Source organism: Falco biarmicus, chromosome 13 (genome assembly GCF_023638135.1).
Source record: "Falco biarmicus isolate bFalBia1 chromosome 13, bFalBia1.pri, whole genome shotgun sequence".
Classification (NCBI taxonomy): Eukaryota; Metazoa; Chordata; class Aves; order Falconiformes; family Falconidae; genus Falco; species Falco biarmicus.
This window is the reverse complement of record NC_079300.1, coordinates 14,986,347-15,004,591: the sequence shown is the minus strand read 5'-3', so window position 1 is coordinate 15,004,591 and position 18,245 is coordinate 14,986,347. Positions and strand designations below refer to the sequence as shown.

The following is an 18,245-nucleotide window of genomic DNA, read 5'->3' as shown; positions in this document are numbered from 1 at the left end:
CTTCCTAGTTGCATGAGCTTTTCAAGCAGGTGTGGGGAGATCAGTGCACGGGGTCTGCCCCTCCTCTGAGGCCGTGGCACCTCCAGAGCAGGAATACGATGCAACATAAGCAACTGTGTCTGAAGTGGAACGGTTTGCTCCAGGAGCCTGGAAGTCTGTTCAGTTCTCTGGGATTGGATGTGTGGGCTTCCCCCATCCTCTGAACCATGCCAGCAAACCAATGTCGCAGCTTTGGCTGGCAGTGACCCCCATGTCCTGCTGCTTTTATTGACATGGAGAAACAAGGATGTGGATCTAGAACACCGTAAACCTGCAGGAATCATTCTACACTTACTGTGGTAGGAGCCTGCTCGGTGTGGGAGTGCAGCAAAGCACTTTCGTGCACTGGGAGGGCTCCAGGAGCTGAGCAGGGAGCTCTTTACCAGCCGGAGGAGGCTGGGCTGGAGGGAGGCCTGGCAGGGGGCAGGAACAACTGCCGTGTTCAGCCTATTCTCCCTTTACACTTTCACACCCTAATGCCACGGTTCCTGCGCCCCAACACCAAACGCTCCAGCCGCACCCTCAGGCTGTAGGGATGGTGGATGGACAGGTCAGGATGCTGACAGCTACACGGCGGCTCCCAGGTGTGTCACATATTTTTGGGCAGATATTTCATCGCTGGCTCATCAGATTCCTATTTTCTCCCTCGTGCGGCCGGCGGTGCTGCAGCCCACCTCCCCTTGCAGCCGTGCGGGCAGCCCGTGGCGCGGTGGCTGTGTGGGCGCTGAGCCCCCAGGAGGGGACACGGGGTCACCCCGGATCGGGCCCGGGCCCGCAGCTCCGGCCGAGGGACGCCGGCCTTCCTCTGCGGCGGCAGAAGCCCGCGCTGCCGCTTCCCCGCGCCACGGGAGGCCTGTGACGGGCCCGCGCGGGCCGCTCTGCCCAACACGCCGGGCCAAGGGCCTTCGGGGCCGCCAGCCCAGCCGCCCGGGGTTGGCGGTCCGCCGGCCGCCAGGGGGCGCGGGCGCGGCGGGCTGAGGCGGGAGGCGGGCCCGCGCCCCTTCCGCGCCGCCGGTTCTGACGCGCGGCGGCGGCGGCGGCCGGAAGCGAGTGGGCGGGCGGGTGGCGCGGCGATGGAGGCGCCCTCGGTGCCGGCCGCCTCGGCGGCGGGGCGCGGGCCCATCAAGGGCATCCTGAAGAAGGGCGGCGGCAAGCTCTCGGCGGACGGAGCGGCTCCTGGGGCGCGGCGGGCCAGTCCGGCCCGCGACGAGGATGAGCACGGGTGAGGGCCGTGCCGAGCCCCGCGGGCGGCGGGGCCTCCCCTGCGGCCGTCGCGTTCGTCCGAGGTCCCGGGGGACGGAGGCTGCCAGGCTACGCTGGGGGTTTCCGGGCCCCGCCGTTTGTCAGGAGCAGGCGGGCGGGGGGGCGGCCCGGGGGCGCGGGCCCGCGCCGCGGAGGTGTCGGCAGCAGCTCCTGGAGGGGGGCCGGTGTTGAGAAGGGGGTGCCGGGGCTGCCGGAGCGGGGAGAGCGCGGAGCTCCTGTGGCAGCCTTGCCAGGGACGCAGCGGGGCAGCCGAAGGAGCCGGTGTGGCTCGTTGCCGTTCCCGGGACGGCAGCAGAAGCGGTACGGTCCGTAAGTGCTCGCTCTTAAAGGCAAACAGAGGTTTTACAGTCGCGGCCAGGATGGTTACAGTTTGGGAAATACACGTTGCTATGGGAGATTTATTCTCGCTTTGCTCACTGGTAGCTCATTTCTCTGTAACCAGAAGCGTCTCCCTGGGGAGAGGCCCTCTCCTGGATTGAAACATAAGTAAGATGCCTTCTTGGTTGTGCAAGGTTCGTTGTGAAGGTGTCACACTGGAGGATGTGCACTGGCCTGCCCACGTGGTTTGTGTTTTTGAACGACAAGGTAGTCTTGGTTTAATTGTAACATTCAGAGTTAGTCCAGATTTGCAAGAAGCGGTCTTTAGCCAGCCAGCAGCTGTGCTGGACCGGTGAGAATTCTCACACTTCCCGTGCTGTTAGCATCTAGTAGGTGCTGCCAGACGTTGCTCTGAGACTCCACCACATTATGATAATCAGGGTTTGACCAGAGCTCTTGTGTTTGTAACATGGCTTCTGACAGTTTTCTGTGTTTGGGACCTCACTCGGTATTGCAAGGAGAGGAATAATGATAAAATGAACGTGCAGTTATTTTTTTAGTATTACAGTAATATTCCTTTTCTCTTTGCCAAGTTAAGTCACAAATATAGTCTAATGTCAACAAGGTAAGAATGAAAAGTTTTTGGTTTGCTCTGTTGCCTGTGTGAGCTGGTCCTGCTTTCTAGGGAGAAATTATTTCAACTGAAAGAATGAGATGATGGTTTTGAAGGATCTGAATGTAAGTAGCAATATGCTACACAAATGTGATTTTTTTTTTTTTTACTATTATTTAGTTTTAATATAATGTAGTATAAGGTGTTTACTACCACATCAGACATAAAGTAAAACTGGCTGTCCGTAGCCTCTATTTCACTTTCTGCAGTCTCTTTTGTACCATCTTCAAGAATGATCAGAAAATTAAGAGTACAAGCTGATGAGCTCTGTATATGGTGTATTGGTTATAGTATACAGTAATTTCTTGTGAAATAGTTGAGTGGGCAGGAGTCCAGCTTCTATTTCCCGTTTACCCATGTGAGTCAATAAAATCAATTAGATGAATTCTGAAATTGCCTTGCGAGTTAATGGATATTAGAAAATTTCCTGGAAAGATCCGTACAGGATATTTAAAGCTGGTTTGTGTGCAGGTATTATTTTTGATTGGCAATGCTTCATTAAATCAGTGTTATTTCTGGCTTCAGCAAAATAATTTTATACTTAAAAGAATGATAAATAGTACAGCTGTGATTATCCTTGAAGATTAAAAATTAGTGTATAAATACAGGTACCTGTTTTCTTCATGCACCTCTATCAGCAGCCTCTCTATTTCGAACATAGAAATTCACATCTGAATACCTTTAAAAATAGCTGCAAGATGAAAGAGCTTATTGTGTCAGCTGTCATCTTTTAAAGCACCATGTTCAGTAGAGCTCTCATGTATTTGCATCATTATTAACCTTGGACTGTTGTTAGTGATGGTAAAATTATTTGGAAAACGTCCTTAATGAAAATATGATACAAGAGGGAAGCTTGTGAAATTGGGACACCACTGGAACTGCATCCTGAGAGCTGAGATCATGGTTTAATGGTAGATACATTCTTGGCATTTTTGGTATACGGTATTTTCTGCCTTAAGGCTCCTGTAAGAGCCTTTGAGCAGGCTGATGTGATATTTTATAAAGTAACTAAGCAACTGTGTGTGTGTGCACACAAGCACTTGTGTTGGAACAGGCAAGAGAAGAGTTTACCATGGCAGGAGCAAACGAAGAGTGAGAGGTGTTCCTTTACTGCTGCAGAAAGTTCTTGCCAGTCAAGGTGTGGCGTGAAAATAAATGATTACGTACATTTAAAGATGTGAGAGAATACAAATGAACACTTCTGAGATTTTTCAAATCTGATTTTTCTGGAGAAGAATAGATTTCCTATTTCTACATCTGAAGAGCTGTCAGGAAGCATTTTCCTGATGGTCCTGAGCTCTGTCGTTAATGTTATGCTGCCCTGGCATGCCTGAGCATGCTAAATTGGAGACAATCAAGGGAGGTGTGGGTTTTTAGAGCACTTAGTCACTCTCCTATGATGGTTTTTTACACAAAAGGGTTAAATTACATGTTTGTCTGCTTGCCTCTAATGATTATTTTTTTTCCTAGCTGAATTTTAAATTGTGCTTTGGGAGGTGTTCCACAGTTGAGATTCTTAGTGTTGGAATCAGAGTTTAAAGACATAAATGCAAAAAGTTCAACCACTAAAAGCTGCCTCAGTTTTGTATTTGTAAGTTACTGAATACCAAGCTGTAGGCTGTGTAATTTTGAGAGCAGTATATGCCAGAGATTCTTCTAAGGTTGCCAATATTACTATTAGGTATTGAGTTGTGAGCCCAGGCAACAAATCTTGATGCTCTCTGGGCAAGTGCGGTGAACATGAAACAGTTTCTCCCATCTATCATATTTCCTCTTCAACTAAGTTCTGTCTATAGGGGCTGCATACCATTGTGCAACTGCTATGGCTAGTAAAAATTCTCATGTGCTCACTATGTAACCATATGATCATCTTACGTTAGTCATAGATGAGCTTTAAGCAGGTGTTTAGCTGATATTTTCCGACTCCTAAATAGACAGGTTTGAATAACTGGCATTCCTAGGCTAGAGCTTTAGCTTTGTCATCATGAAGCTCATGACTCTCCACCCTGCCAGAGTAGGCAATCTGACTCACGTGTTGTCCGCTTAGGTTGCAATCCTTGTGTTTGAACAGAATGATAAAATAGATCTGAAGCCTCAAACATGAGAGTTTGGCATTGGTTACTATATGCTACTGGGATTAAGCTCACTTAATTTGTATTTTTTTTCTGGAGTGTAAATCTGTGGCATGTAGGATTCAGCATCAGCTCCTGCATCTATTCTTTTTATCCCTTTAGTGTTTTTTTTTTTCCTGTTGTATTATGCAGTGCCCTCTGTAAATGTAAGATTTAGTTTGTGCTTGGACTTTAGCTTAATCAGTTTTGTTTTATGGATTACATTCTGCTCAAGAGCTGTGGTGTTACTGAAATTGAATGTGTTTTTCAAATTTGTTATTGGAAAGGTCAGTGTTTAAATGAGTAGTTAAGTTAAAGTCTTCTAGCCAACTGCCCCCTGGTTGGGTCCTGTCTGCCCCCAAAAGGAAAAGAAACCAAAACCAAATACCAAACCCACAAAGCCCTGTAACATTTACTTCCTTAAATAATAACTCATAACAGGAATATGTTACTGCATAAGGTAATACTAAGTAGTGGAATTATTTTACTATTCTAAAGTTAAATTTATTGGTTTAGTCTAAGGGAAAGACCACCTTGTATGAAGCTTGCAATAACTGTTTTGGAGAAAATGGGGAACCTGGTAGTTTCTGTTGATTAAACATTTCTGTGGCTTTTAGATCAGTGGAGGGGTGACTTCTGGCTACAAGGCAGTTGCTTTCTTTGTGGCTTATGTATTTTTTCAGTCTGGGTGGGCTTTTGTTTTGGCAAATAATGTGCATGAAATGGTACATTCTCTGATTAATCAGGGCATTTCTAAATAATGTCACATCACTGGCGCCTGTCTGTTTAAAATGTGAAACTCTTGGCTTAAAACAGAACTGATTCACTGCTGTAATTATGATGCCAATTTGGGATGACAAATATTAACAACCAGCTTGTTCAGTGCTATTTATTTTACTGCAGGAAGTTTTGTTGGTTGGTATTGTTTATGTAACAGTTTTGCTAATAGTCATAGCAGCTCACTGAACAGAGGTGAAGTGGAAGTTCCTTGGTTTTGTTGAAGTGTTGTGGGTTATAATAGGAAGAAGAATGATTTTACAGTAACTTGTAACGAGCAGACAGTTAATGAGACAGTGATTGAACAAGACCGATATTTTTCTGAGTATATGAATAAGAATACATCTTCGTAGATCACTGAGTTTATTTATCTGTTGTGTATTGTTATGAAAATTAAGTTGCACTGCTAATTTGTCACGACTTCACTAAGGTATGTATAGAACAGTATTTGATATCCATACTTAGAAAATGCCTTTGTGTCATAACAATATTCTTTGTGCTTAGTAGGCAGTAGAGATCAAAAGAGGTTGCAAACATTCCTTCTGTGGCCAAACAGAACTAATTGTTCTTAGAATATAAGAAAACTTAACTTTGTTTTCTGATTTCAGTAAAAAATCCCAGAAGTGGGATGAGATGAACATCATAGCTACGTACCACCCAGCAGGCAAAGATTATGGCTTGATGAAAATAGATGAGCCAAGTACTCCTTATCACAGGTAGGCTTGCTAAACTGCTGTCCTAAGTGATGCCAAGTGACATAGTAGTTTTACAGCAAAATTGACTTTGTGGGTGATATAGTATTTACTGTAGCTGATTGCCTGACAGACTGTGCAGGCCTACTGGTTATATGCAACGTGTTCAGATTTACAAAGCTTCTAAATAAAGGCTTATAGCTATCATGGAGAACTGTCAAAAAGGACAAAGTCACTTTTTAGAAGGTTTATGTCTAGCAGGCTTTAGGCTTTGAATGGCATAAGTCTGACTTGTATTGATTTTATTTTTTTCAGTTAACATCTGTGTATTTCAGTTAACATCTGTGTACTAGAATATAAAGTTGCCGTATCAATATTTAAATTAGATTTGGGAAGTTTTTAAAGTATTAAAGGAGTCTTTTAATAGTGTTGTAAGATTTTGACTGTTCTGTTAAGCAAATCTTAAGCAGCAAATTATTGATAAAGGCTGTTGTGTGTTGGTTTTTTTTTTTTGCCTTCCAAGCATGGTAGGGGAAGATGATGAGGATGCAGTGAGTGATTCAGAGTCAAACGAGCCCTTAAAAGCAGATGTGTTAAGTAAAAAGTAAGTATTGTCATAGAAAATTGATTAAATGTTAAGATAATTTTCTCTTTCCTGGAGTAGTTTTTCTTTATGGAAAGGTGTTGCTGGTTTATTTAGAAATCAAGCTTTTACTATTGCCAAATTAGGTAGTTTTCAGTGTTTGTGTGTGCATCTGGTGTTTCAGACCTCTTTCAGGTTGATAGTACACATGACTGTGGTGAAGCTAATGAACAAAGCTGGTTGTATGAGTGTTCTGAAATTTTGTGTATTTTAAATAGTGAAAAACTCGCTGTTTCTGCATTTTGTATTGCATGATTTATGTAGACTGGCAGCTGCAGCTGAAGGTAAAGGACCCAAGATTATAGCAAAGCAAGAGGAAAGCAGTGAGGAGGAGGAAGAGGATGAAGAATTAACACCTGAGGAACGAGGTAGGCATAACTTGTTTGGTTTTGAGTTTTTTTCTTTCTACAAATGGTTTCAGCAGATTTTCAGTAAGAAATATTTGGGAAGAACAAGTACTGTCAGAAGAATGTTGTGATCTGGAAATGGAGATAAATGTTCTTTGAAGGGTAAGTAAAAGATTGAGCAAATATGCTGTTTGTTTCTAATCAGATCTGTTTTGTTTGGGATCTACATATAAACAGGAATTTGTTGTTACTGGCTGCCCCCTTTATATACAAGCTTAAGATGCGGGAATGCCTCTTAAGAAACCTAGACTTCTCAAATAAGAAGCTCTTCTGGTTTTGGGGTGAGGGGGTCGTTTTTAATCTGAATGTATTTCAGGTAGACTTAATGATCCAATGAATATGGCTGCAATTAAGATGCTACTAATTGCTTGCAAACATATGGGTGATATTTCTATTGATTTCAAAGCAACTGATAGGTGGATCCAGCAGGAAGTATACATTTTTTCTGAAGCAAATTGGATCTTCAACAGATGTTTTGTGTTGGCTTGGGCTCGAACATTTTGTGGAAACCACCAAACAATGATACTTCTAAGATTTCGGGCTTGCATTAGCTAGCTATTGCTTCTCATCTTTCCTGGCCCCAACTTTGAGCATGTAACCTTACTATTCTAAGGGAAGAAAAAAAAAAAGTGTTGGGGCTGCCAATAAACAAAGTTTACTTTAATTACAATGCGTTGCTGCTAGACCTGCTAATGTTTAATATACGGAGCAAAGTTAGGCTGCAGGCCATGGGGAAAGTGGAAAATCTTTTCCTCTACATGTGGTAAATATATCTCTCATAACCGGCCTTTGGTAGCTAGCCAGATGCAAGTCAGACATCTGCAAAAATTTGTCTTCTGTCCCACCAGTGCATCTCAATTTGTCCTTAGGTTTACTTAGAAACAAGGCGTGTGAAAGTCTGGAATTTTGTATGCTGTTACTAGATGCTTCTCTTGGTTAAGATTTGCTCTTACTTGTAGACAGGTTCTTTTAAAAGAAGGGCTTCAGCTGTTCAGTCCATTAATTACTAGCCTTTTTGTCAGACTTATTTAAAAGAACACTCCACTTGAAGAAAATAATGTTAATTCAGTGATTTCTCGGTCATATAATCAGTGGACTTGCAAGGTAGGAATAAATTTGACTTGGGAAGCAGTTCATGCCTCTCTGAAGAGAGGAAATAAGTTGTTTTATAAAGGGAAGAAATAAATATTTGCGTTTGCCCACAGAGAAAAAGAAACAGTTCGAAATGAAGAGAAAAATGCACTACAATGAAGGACGAAACATCAAACTGGCAAGACAGCTTATTGCAAAAGAACTACATGGTGAAGAAGAGGATGATGATGAGGATGAAGAGATGCATGATGCTGCAGATGTAGAAACAATGAATACAGAAGCTACTGAACATGGTGAGCTACTGATTAATCAAAAAGCATGTTTGAGTACCGGTGGCCCTTTCAACTGTTGGGAAATTAGTACACTCAAGTATGAGTAATGCTCAGTGTGCACCTACTGCATGCTGTCTTGATAGGTAGCATGGTACCAAACCAACCGGTATTGCTAAATAGCATGTAGGCCTTTGTTTGTTGTGACAGCAGAAAAGCAAACACCTCTGCTTTGTACTGTTTCCCCCGCATAACTGATTCTTGGTAGTGAAGTTGCCATCATCCTTTCTAAGGGAAGAGTTGTCTTTGTGCAAAGCACTTAAAGCTGTGGCCATGCAGGAGAGCCTGAACTGATGTTGTGGTTCAGCTCCTGTTTTGCTCCCAAACCATCCTGTAGCCAGCAAAGGGGAGCTAGCATGAATGCGTTCTCCCTGCTGAGAGAAATGTATCTAACTTCCCACGTAAGAACTTCTGCCTGTCTTACTGTAAAAAACTGCTGTTAGGACTTCAGTATGCACTTGTCCTTAAACAGTAATATTCATTTCTGTAGCGTGGGATAAGACCCTCAGCTCTGCTTTCAGTGCAGCTACTGGAAGAAAGCCTGGGACTTTTAGCTGGGAGCTGTTCCTGGAACCTGCTTCAGGGCTGTCTCTTGAAACTCATAAGACTATAAAGGCTGACACCTTCTCTTTCATCTTTAAGCTTCTCTATGGGTGAAAAGGGTAGACTATATAATAAGTCTTTGATTTTTGTGGTGGTCTTCTGGTGAATAATTAGAGCTGTTCACTGCCCATCTCTGTGTGTAACAGCACTTCAAACAAGTTTTTGGCAATAGAAAAAACTGACATCTGTTGCTCATGAGACTAGTGGCAATGAAGTCTGTAAGCCTCATTCATCCATTGCTTGGCAAAGCTATGAGACATACAGTCTGCAGACTTGGGAAGATGCTGCATGGGTTTAACTTGATTCACATTTGCTCTTCACAGCCATGTGAACTAGGAACTCTTCTAAAATGAGTTAAAATTCCACGCAATAAAAAGGTGATTTGCAAAGTTACATGTTTTTAAGTTCTGTGGATTGCACGTTTTAGTCCCATTATTTATTACAGGAGCACTAATACCTTTATAATGGCTCCGAAAGGGTCATTTGGTACATGTCTGAGACCCGTTAATGGACCGACTTCATAACTTAACATATGCCGTATAATGGCTATTTACTAGAACTTCACTCTCCAGGGGAAAGGAGGGCTCCAATAGGCAACCTTATGACCTTTCTCCATGGCTTGAAGCTGCCATCTGTCTGCACTTTGCTGTAAAACAGAGGCAACTCCGCTCCCCAGCTGCATTCGCCAGTGGAAAGAAGGCACACCTTTGCAGCATTTTTCAGTCTCTATTGTTGAAGTCCATTCCACCTTGCCTCATAACCAGCTTCAGAGCCACAACTGGTAATTATCAATTTTAGACTGCTCATGGCCAATGGATTACATAAATGTAACTGTTTGCCTGTTTATCAACCCATTAACTAACTGGTTCAACTCCACACTGTGGCATATAGAAATAATTTCCATTAACTTGATGTGATACTCAATTCTTCATTTCTGTTTTGTATCATTCTGCTTAAACCATAGTGTTTCGTTATCTCCTAATCTGTGTCAACTGTCATAGCTTTTGGTCTCTGTACTTAACCAATTCTTCTGAGGTTAAGTACTGGTCTCACTTCTGTAGCAGCTGGTGAATGGAATGCCCTCAGACCAATCACATGTGATTATTTGTGGCAGGGTTGGTCTAAGGATGATGGAATATGGACAAAAATTAATAAACCTGTCTTCTGCCACTGCCTGTGTTTTAAGAGATTCCTGCATTGAGATGATGCAGCAACATAGCTGTGTTAGTAATGCCAAAGTTTTACTGAAATAAAGAGATACCATCTCAAAAAAGTTATTACTTTTCTGAGAGCACAGAAGAATCTTATTCATAACTATTAATTAAATGGATGTTAGAGCTACAGAATGTTTCTCCAATAGCTGGTTTTAATACTTGCTACCTGGATTTTTTGCTAGTCTGTGCTTTTGGTCATGCTGTGGTTTTGGTCACATTAAGGAGCTGAGTATTTAAAACAGTGTTTCAGTTTGGTTGTTTCCTTCACGGAAGTGCATCAAAGTGCTATGGATTTTCTTGTACCTGAGATTTCCCTGTTAGGACTAAGCATGTGGAAAGACTATTCATCTGGATAGCTTTCGAAGAGCTCTTCAACTTCAAATCATTGTATTTTAAAGTGCTTTCTTGTAGAGCAGAGAAGGAGCGTTTTCTTTGCTTGGTGTATTGGGTGATGTAGCTGATTTTTGTGATGGCTTATTTTGGCTTCACAGTTGAACTGTCTAACAGCTCTAATACTTGCTTTGAACTGCAAAGGAAATGTCTTTTTCTGCATGTTGTATTGAGCTACTTTTTGACAATTTCTTCCATTCAACTTCAGCTCTTCTGAAGTTATGGAGATCCTCTGGTGATGTGGGTACTACTCACCTCTGTTATGTCTGAGACTGTCAATCTATGTAAGGGAGAGCTGACATGCAGTGTCATTTTATTCCAGTGGAATAATATGACTTCTATAGTACTGATGATCATTCCAGGTAAGGATGTGACATAAGAGGCATTTCTTAGTGGTCTGCTGTGACTCTAGGGCTCCACTGGGTCCTGGGTTGTTTTTCAGGCAATTTGAGACCCTCTTCTCACTTGGCATTATTTTTTGTCCATTAAGATGCCTTAAAAATTTTGTGCTTCTGTTATCCAGTGTTCTTTCTACCCTTTGATCCTGTCCATTTTGTATTTGAGTAAAATTAATAGTACTCTCTTAATCTCTACACTCCCCTTTTGAAGAAGGGGCTAAAGACTTAGGTTTTTAAGAAGGCTTCTGTCAGATACCACCAGATCCGCTAACGTAAGTTGCGCTTCTTGGTTACAGACTGAGATTTCTTGCTGATTGAAGTGAAGATGGCCAGTCCAGTCAGTAATGGTGAGAACTGTTTGTATATTTTTGCCCGTCTCTGTTGTGGGCTATCAAGCATTTTAAATGGATGAGTCATTCCTTTCTTGCCTCGAGTAGCTGTACCTTATCCCATGCATGTGGATTCTAGCAGCCAATCTTTTTGGTGGAAAAGAGAGTTAAAATTGTAGCAGACCGCACTGGGATTCAGCATTTCAGCCTCACTGGAATTTCTCTGGCTACTCCCTATTTATGACTCCACAAACAACGTAAAAAGACTTTGCCAGCGAAAGGGACCTTTGTTCCTCTTCAAAAATATTTTTCCTGTAGAAATTCTCTTTAAAATCACTGACGGAAAGATTTCTGATATAGGTGAATTCAAGCATGATTTCAGTGCAGACCTGTCTTCTGTTACACAAAGGCGTAAGATACAAGGGTGTGATCTATAGCAGTTAAATTGACAAGCAGTAAAGCTATTGTTCTTTCTCTCTGGCTCATTTAGCATTCATTGCTATGATAACCCTGCTCAGATACTGCTTATCAGTTTAGCTGTCAGCTGACTGGGTGTGCCCTCTTGGCCCTTGGTAGATACAGAATACATTGTGTTTTAACCATGGTGAGCATCACCCTAAAGATGAGTAAGGAGAAGGCTGGGAGCATACACAAATTGGTTCTGCTTGTTAGCTATACTATTTGCTTGTTAAACTGCCCTTGTTACAAAGTCTTAACTCATGCCAGAGCCTACCTGGCCTTTATTAAAGATTATAGTAATCTTGACGCGGTTTTATTTTATCTTTGCTTTATGTCACTAAACTTTCAGGTGCATGTATCCATACTATATAGTGGGCTTATTCATATGAAAAGCACTAATGACAAGGAGCTTTCTCTGATTTCTTGCTGTTAAACGTGAGTTTAAAACATGAGTGCTAAACATGTTGAAGTGTCTTGGCTGGAAATGAAATTTGACCTGAAAAGTACTATGCTTGCTTGTGTTTCAGGAACTTCATATGTTAGTTCTGCAAATTGATCTCTCTTAACTGCTCGGTTAAATCCTCCCAATTCCAGAGGTGGACAGTATTCCTGCTTGGTATGCTGAACAGTGGTGTTAGCTGTTCCTTCAAAACATGAGGGTGAATTAACTATTTTAGAAGCTTTTGCATTCTCAAACTAAAGGCTTGTACATTGCTGAGATGGGTTCGCAAGCATTGCCTTTGGAGAAGCGAAGATGGTTTCGGGAGGATATTTATGTTTTGAAAATACTTGGTGAGTGTGAAGCATTATCTGTTTTCTGTAATCTTTCTTATGCAGCACATGCTACTCGTGACCACCTGGAAGGTAGAACACACAGCATAGAAGAAATCTGTCCAGAACTGTAACTGCTTGTCAGACACAAATATAAACATCACTTTATAATTTTTGCAATTAAGGCTCTTAAATATTGAGAAGCATATCAGTTACAATGTTGTATTGCCAAGAATGTTAATTTTAGATTTGTCTGTTAGACAGAAAAAACTGTCTAATTGATTTATTCTTGTGCCTAGTATTTCATGGAGAATACCGCTTCATAATCTGTTCAACCAGAATGGCATTCCCTGTATATGTAATGCTGATTATCTTGCGTAATGTACTGTTACTCTTCACGCTTCAAAACAGACAGCATCTTTTGGGTTTCACTATTTATTTGACAGTGTTCTAGGTGTGGTATCTCCTATGGAAAGGTTTGGGATTCAAAAGCCAAATGGTACAGCATATATCAGATTGACATGCAAGATATTTATCAGATGTGTTAAGCAGTTTAAAAAGGGATTATTTAAGTCTTATAACTTTTTTTGTAAAGTGTTGACCTGTTAATCTATATTTCAGTACGTTATTACCTGTACTTTCCAAGTCTTTAGAAAAAGAGCTGTATTATTTTTTAAGAGTGGTGTATGGAATCAGTTGTTAGTTTCTGACTAGGCAGTACTAACATCTGGTGGAGGGAATGTTTTTACACTGGAAATGTGCTAACTTGAACATTGGAACTTCGCATTTAGCTGTTGTTATCTCTTCCATCGGGACTGGATGTTTTGTGGAGCTCTCTTTTGGCTTATAATGAGAATATGGAAGTTCCCTCCAACTTTTCTCTTAAAATCACATCCTCTGTCGCTCTTCTGGCTCTTGTTTCAAACTTTTGGTCCTTTGCAGTTGCATGAAGAGTGCTTGTGCTAGTAGCACCTGAGGAAAGACACCCAACCGTGAGCAAATCCACATCAGGACTCTGAAGATGAGCTGAGTTTAGGGTCTGGCTGTCCTTTATGTAAGGATAACTGCTGATGATCTCCTACTCATTCGGGGTTGGCAACCTGCATACTGAAAAACACTGGTCTAAATCTTCCTGTATCCATTGCAACTTACAGCAACTGCTTTCGTAAAATGAAGGCTGTTTGGAATAATAGAAGGGAAACTGCCTAATTCAGGTACTTGTTTACAGTGTGGTTGTGTAGCCCCTGTAAAGAGGGATTCTGAATCTCCAAATTGCTGTCAATGCCTTCCCAACTCAGTGGAATTTGACTGGTGAATGTTCCAGTATTCAGAGCAGTTCATGGGTTTTATTACAAAAATGAAGTATACACTTAAGCTTTAGCTTGGTTATGGAATACAGTGTATATCTTAATTTTGATCTGAATTTGATATGTTGCAAAAATCCATATAATTATATGGATCTATTTTAAAATGTCTTTTTGTCCACTGTATATGTGAAGTTTGAATAAAGGAATGAAAGTTATTTTACAGTTATATGCATTCTCAAGTGTGAGCTTTCATGAAATCCCAGAGAGACTGAGAGTGAATAAGGCAATAGAATGCTGTCCTTTGAAAGATTAATACAAGAATAATTAATTAGATTGGATGCATTGCTGAAGATACCTGTGAGTTGTGCTAACCAGGTGTTGTAGTGTGCCTTTTCCAACTATCTCCTTGCCTTAGTAGGTAACAGGTTTGCCAGTTGTGGGATATTTAGTCTTCTAAGGGCCTGAATCAGGATTAATAGCATCTTTTCACAAGGAAGCATTGACCTCTTGATTCAGTCCAGTGTGGTGATGCTAATTTTTCAGTATGGAGAATGCTGTTTCTTCTTGTATCAAACACAGCCACTTGTATAGAATAAACAGGGGCAAAGAATAAGCATGTGGATACTTCTGACTCGTAAGGTCACTTACTGGAGCTTTAAATTTGGCTCCCAAGGATAAGATTTCAGAACTTAGTTTGCACCCTTTATATACAGCTTCCAGTGTTCAGACTGTTGGAATGTCTGCACCAGCCTGTATTTCAAACCAAGCAGCTGATGGCCTGGTCTGCCCCAGTTAGGGCAGTGAAGTCCTACTGAGGGAGCGGCAGCACTCCACAGCCTGTGATGCTGTCAAACAGGATACTTGTACTTTGTGGTAAGTACAAGTGGTCAGAATCCATCAGAAGCAGCTCTTAGATGAGGTAATGTCCTGCCTTCCTTCCCCCAACACTTTCTATGTCCAAGACATCATTTTCATTTTGGTGCTCAGTAGGGGTACGTTGTACCCTACTATGCCTACAAAGCATTTGGTTTAACAAACAAGAAAAACTTTGCTGACTTCCAGTGAAGACCTTTTATGTAATGGCTTCCAAAATCCTCAATGAAATAGGTACGTAGCTTTGAGGGAGGTACAGTATACATAAACGGATGAAGATGGGTTTTTAAATGAGCCTCAGAATATATAGTAGGTCTCTTTTATCAGTCAGATGATTTTGAGTTATCTGGGTGATTCTCCCTGCTTCCATGCCACCAAGCCCCCACTTTTGGTTAGATGCCATTTTGGAACTTGAACTGGTTTTAGTTATGGGTTTTATTAAAGGCTTTGTTTTCTTAATTTTCTTCAGCGCTAGCAAAAATTCTGTTTGTGCTTCATCTTGCTTACCTAGAGTGCAACCTGGTGTACCTGATGCTGCTTTTAACTGAAAGGCTGGTCTACTTGATTTTTTTCCAGGTTTACACCTACATGCATTTTAAAAGCTAAAATAGGCAAGCTTACTTTGCAGTTAACTACAGATACTCCATATAGCTTTTTTTACAAAGGGATGTCTGATTTCCTTCTGGAAATATCAATTATAGTTCTGTGCTGGATGGAGACAAGAAAATAAATGCCTTTTTCTCTTTTTACATTTGACGGGGACTTGGTTTGCATGCATGTTTTAATCCTGAGGTATATATGGTAAAGGCTTATTCACACAGTAAGGAGTGGTGTAAGGAGGAAACAAAAGACATACAGCCTCACTAATCCAGACATTGAGCTCCACAGCATCGCAATTGTGAAGCTTCTTGCACAGGTTTAATTCCTCGAGCTGCGTCTTGTCTAGAAAAGTATTTTTCAATAGGCTTCCACTAGGAAGATCACTTGCAAATAAGAGCCTTAACTCCATCTTTAAAGCTTTTTTTCTGTCCTTAATGTTTCTCTCACACTGAGTTGTACACAGTTCATGGAAACCACAAATATTTTTTTCAACAGCTCGCTCTCTGATGTTAAACGTGTATATCTTATCAGAACTATTTTTCTGTAACATATTTTTTGTGGTGTTTATTATGATACCACCTCACAAATGTAATTATTCTGTTTGAAATCAGTGTTAAGCGTCACAACACAAATAAAACCATTGTTTTCATTACATTATGGCACTAACACTAGATGTATTGGTTTGACTTCTTGGAGCTCTTCAGAAGAAACAAGCAACAACTGTAGAATTTGTAGATGTGTTCATAGATACTTTAACAAATATTGCCATTTTCTCATCACTGCAAACGAGAAAGTACTCTTTAGTGTGACATTGAAATATATCAGTTTGTACACATTTTCAGATTTTGTGGTTTCTTGGCTGCCTAAACGTGAGGGTAGATCTGGGAACCTGAATCATGAATTTAAGACAGCAGCACTAAGAAAAGGTTTTCAAGGCAATTTGCTTTGTGTGTGTAGGATTAAAGCAAGACTGGTCTGTCTTTGAGTAATCACTCAGTAGCATTAAATAATGGAGAAGGACTAACACCAACTACTCCTTAGGAAGTAAAACTTTTTTTTTTTTTAATACAAAGCCAGGCTGTCTTTTCAATTGCACGCTTTAGTTGAAAAGTGGATTTCCTAATATAACTGCAGCCTAAGTGATACAAAAATTTCTTAACTTCCTGCTTTTTCTAATGTGGGTGTGACAGTTGCACTGGACTCCTTAACCAAAGTAGTGATATTTTGATTAGTTTTGGTGAGGGGACAGCTCAAAAAAATATACAATCATTGCATCTGTGTAACTCATCATTTGGATTTGACATTTCATCTAGCTTTTTTTTTTTTTTTAAAAAAAAAAAAAGCAACCCAGCCTAAAACCCTAAACCACAACTGACTGAACCATAAAGCTTCCCTTTGCTTTTGTGATAAGGACGCCTTAACTGAAGGAGGGACAGTAAAGGTACAGTAGGCATTCAACTTCTTAGAAAGGAAAGAAGTCTTATGTTCCCCTCATCCTTCCCTGTTGACTGTTTCTCCTTGCGAGACCATGAGGAAGTCAGGAGAGAGAAGGGGTAGGATAAATAAGAAGGGAAACGGATAAAAAAATAGAGGAAGCTTGGTGTAGGTTATGGGGCACTGGAGGGATGGCGGGTGTGAAGACTGCAGGGGCACGGTGAGCAGGCTTACTGAGAGCAGGTATGGCAGTTCCTCAAACTCCTGGAGGAGTCGGGAGTGAATGTCAACTCATGACAGCTTCCCAGCACGGCATCCCTGTAGCGGCAGGATGGAGCCTGTGATGTGGTGTGACATTGCTTCATCTTTGCCAGGTTTAACTGGAAGAGAATAACAGTAACTTGTACTCTGTCACTGCCTTTGAGAATGAGTGTGGGTGGCTGGTGCTCCTTTGCCATTTTTACGTCTGGGAACACCACGCAGCGTGCAACTTGCTAAAGCTCTTTTTTTTCCTGTTACGGGATCAGAAATCTACAATGCTCTGCAGCCCTTCACTACAAAGTGGGAGAGTCAACACGGTCCTTTTCGCTCTGTTACACTGCCCTTCTGCAGTCTGAAAAGCCTGACAGCGTTCTCCAGCAAACGTACCATGCCAAACCCAAGCGTGCTCAGCTGATTTTCTTCGCACAGCAAACCCCTGCTGTTTGCGTTTCTCCTTCGAAGACAGCTTTGACTCTCCCGCAGGTAACACAAATCTTTCCAAGATCTATGAACTGACGGTGGCTGAAGAGCATCCGGAGCTGTAACCTCTTCGCGGTGGCTCATAACCTGCCGCTGCACCTCGGCGGGCCCGGCCCCGGGCGGGAGCCTGTGACACCGCCCTCAGCGGCGGGCCCGTCTCCTGCGGCCCGGCCCGGCACAGCCGGCCTCCTCCGGGCCTTCCCGCGCGCCTCACTCCCGAGGCAGGCGGTCCCCTGCCTAATTAATGGCTTTAATTGTAAAAAATCAAACGGTTACAAAAGGCCAGCGGGGCAGGGCCCGCCGGGCGCCGCACTAGCCCGCCCACCCCGGGGCGGCCGCCGCGTCCCGCCCTCTGGTAACGTCATCGCCCCGAGCGACGGGAGGACCAGCCTATCGCAGCGCTGGAGCCGCCCCCTCGGTGTTTATGAGCTCTGGGATTGGTCTTCCGGGTAGCCGTGGCAATGGAGCGTGCCAATTGGTGTGAGGCCAAGAGCTGTTTATCCATTGGCTCACCAGGCTGTCACTCTTTAGAGCGCCCGGCGAGAAGTAAACTCTGCGGCACCCGGCGGTTGGCTGCGTCCGCTGAGTGCCCCACTTATTGGGCGGTCTTTTTGTTGTGCCCGCCCCTCTCGCCTTGTGTGTGGCTCCTGCGACTGGATGAGCTAGCTGCTTCTCCGCCGCTCCACGCCTATTTTGGGGAAAACCCCGCCTATGCCGGCGTCTTATTGGCTGTTTCTGCTACTGCTTGTCGTCTATTGGCTGTCCATGCCGTCAGTCGCGGT

General features: G+C 42.6%; 1 protein-coding gene across 6 annotated transcripts; it reads left to right on the top strand.

The window, feature by feature from the left end:
* The first annotated feature begins 1,075 nt into the window (after positions 1-1,075).
* PPP1R2 (protein phosphatase 1 regulatory inhibitor subunit 2) lies at positions 1,076-14,041 on the top strand. Of its 6 annotated transcripts, none has more exons than XR_008825169.1 (8): positions 1,076-1,261; positions 5,790-5,897; positions 6,397-6,477; positions 6,781-6,884; positions 8,129-8,308; positions 9,520-9,728; positions 11,246-11,296; positions 12,575-14,041. XR_008825169.1 is itself a non-coding variant. In XM_056358434.1 (7 exons), the coding sequence occupies exons 1-6, from the start codon at positions 1,113-1,115 to the stop codon at positions 11,248-11,250; spliced, it is 627 nt and encodes a 208-aa protein (XP_056214409.1). In that variant the 5' UTR covers positions 1,079-1,112; the 3' UTR covers positions 11,251-11,296; positions 12,265-14,041. The 6 variants fall into 6 exon arrangements, 3 of the variants coding, with proteins under 3 accessions (XP_056214407.1, XP_056214409.1, XP_056214408.1); XR_008825170.1 differs by having other exon boundaries at positions 12,265-14,041; XR_008825168.1 differs by having other exon boundaries at positions 11,246-14,041.
* Positions 14,042-18,245: the final 4,204 nt, after the last annotated feature.

Coding starts and splice junctions, on each gene's coding strand:
- PPP1R2 (XM_056358432.1), top strand. CDS start 1,113: ATGGAGGCGCCCTCGGTGCCGGCCGCCTCGGCGGCGGGGCGCGGGCCC. Junction 6,885..8,128: donor ATTAACACCTGAGGAACGAG/GTAGGCATAACT, acceptor GTTTGCCCACAG/AGAAAAAGAAACAGTTCGAA. Junction 8,309..12,574: donor TACAGAAGCTACTGAACATG/GTGAGCTACTGA, acceptor TTTCTTATGCAG/CACATGCTACTCGTGACCAC.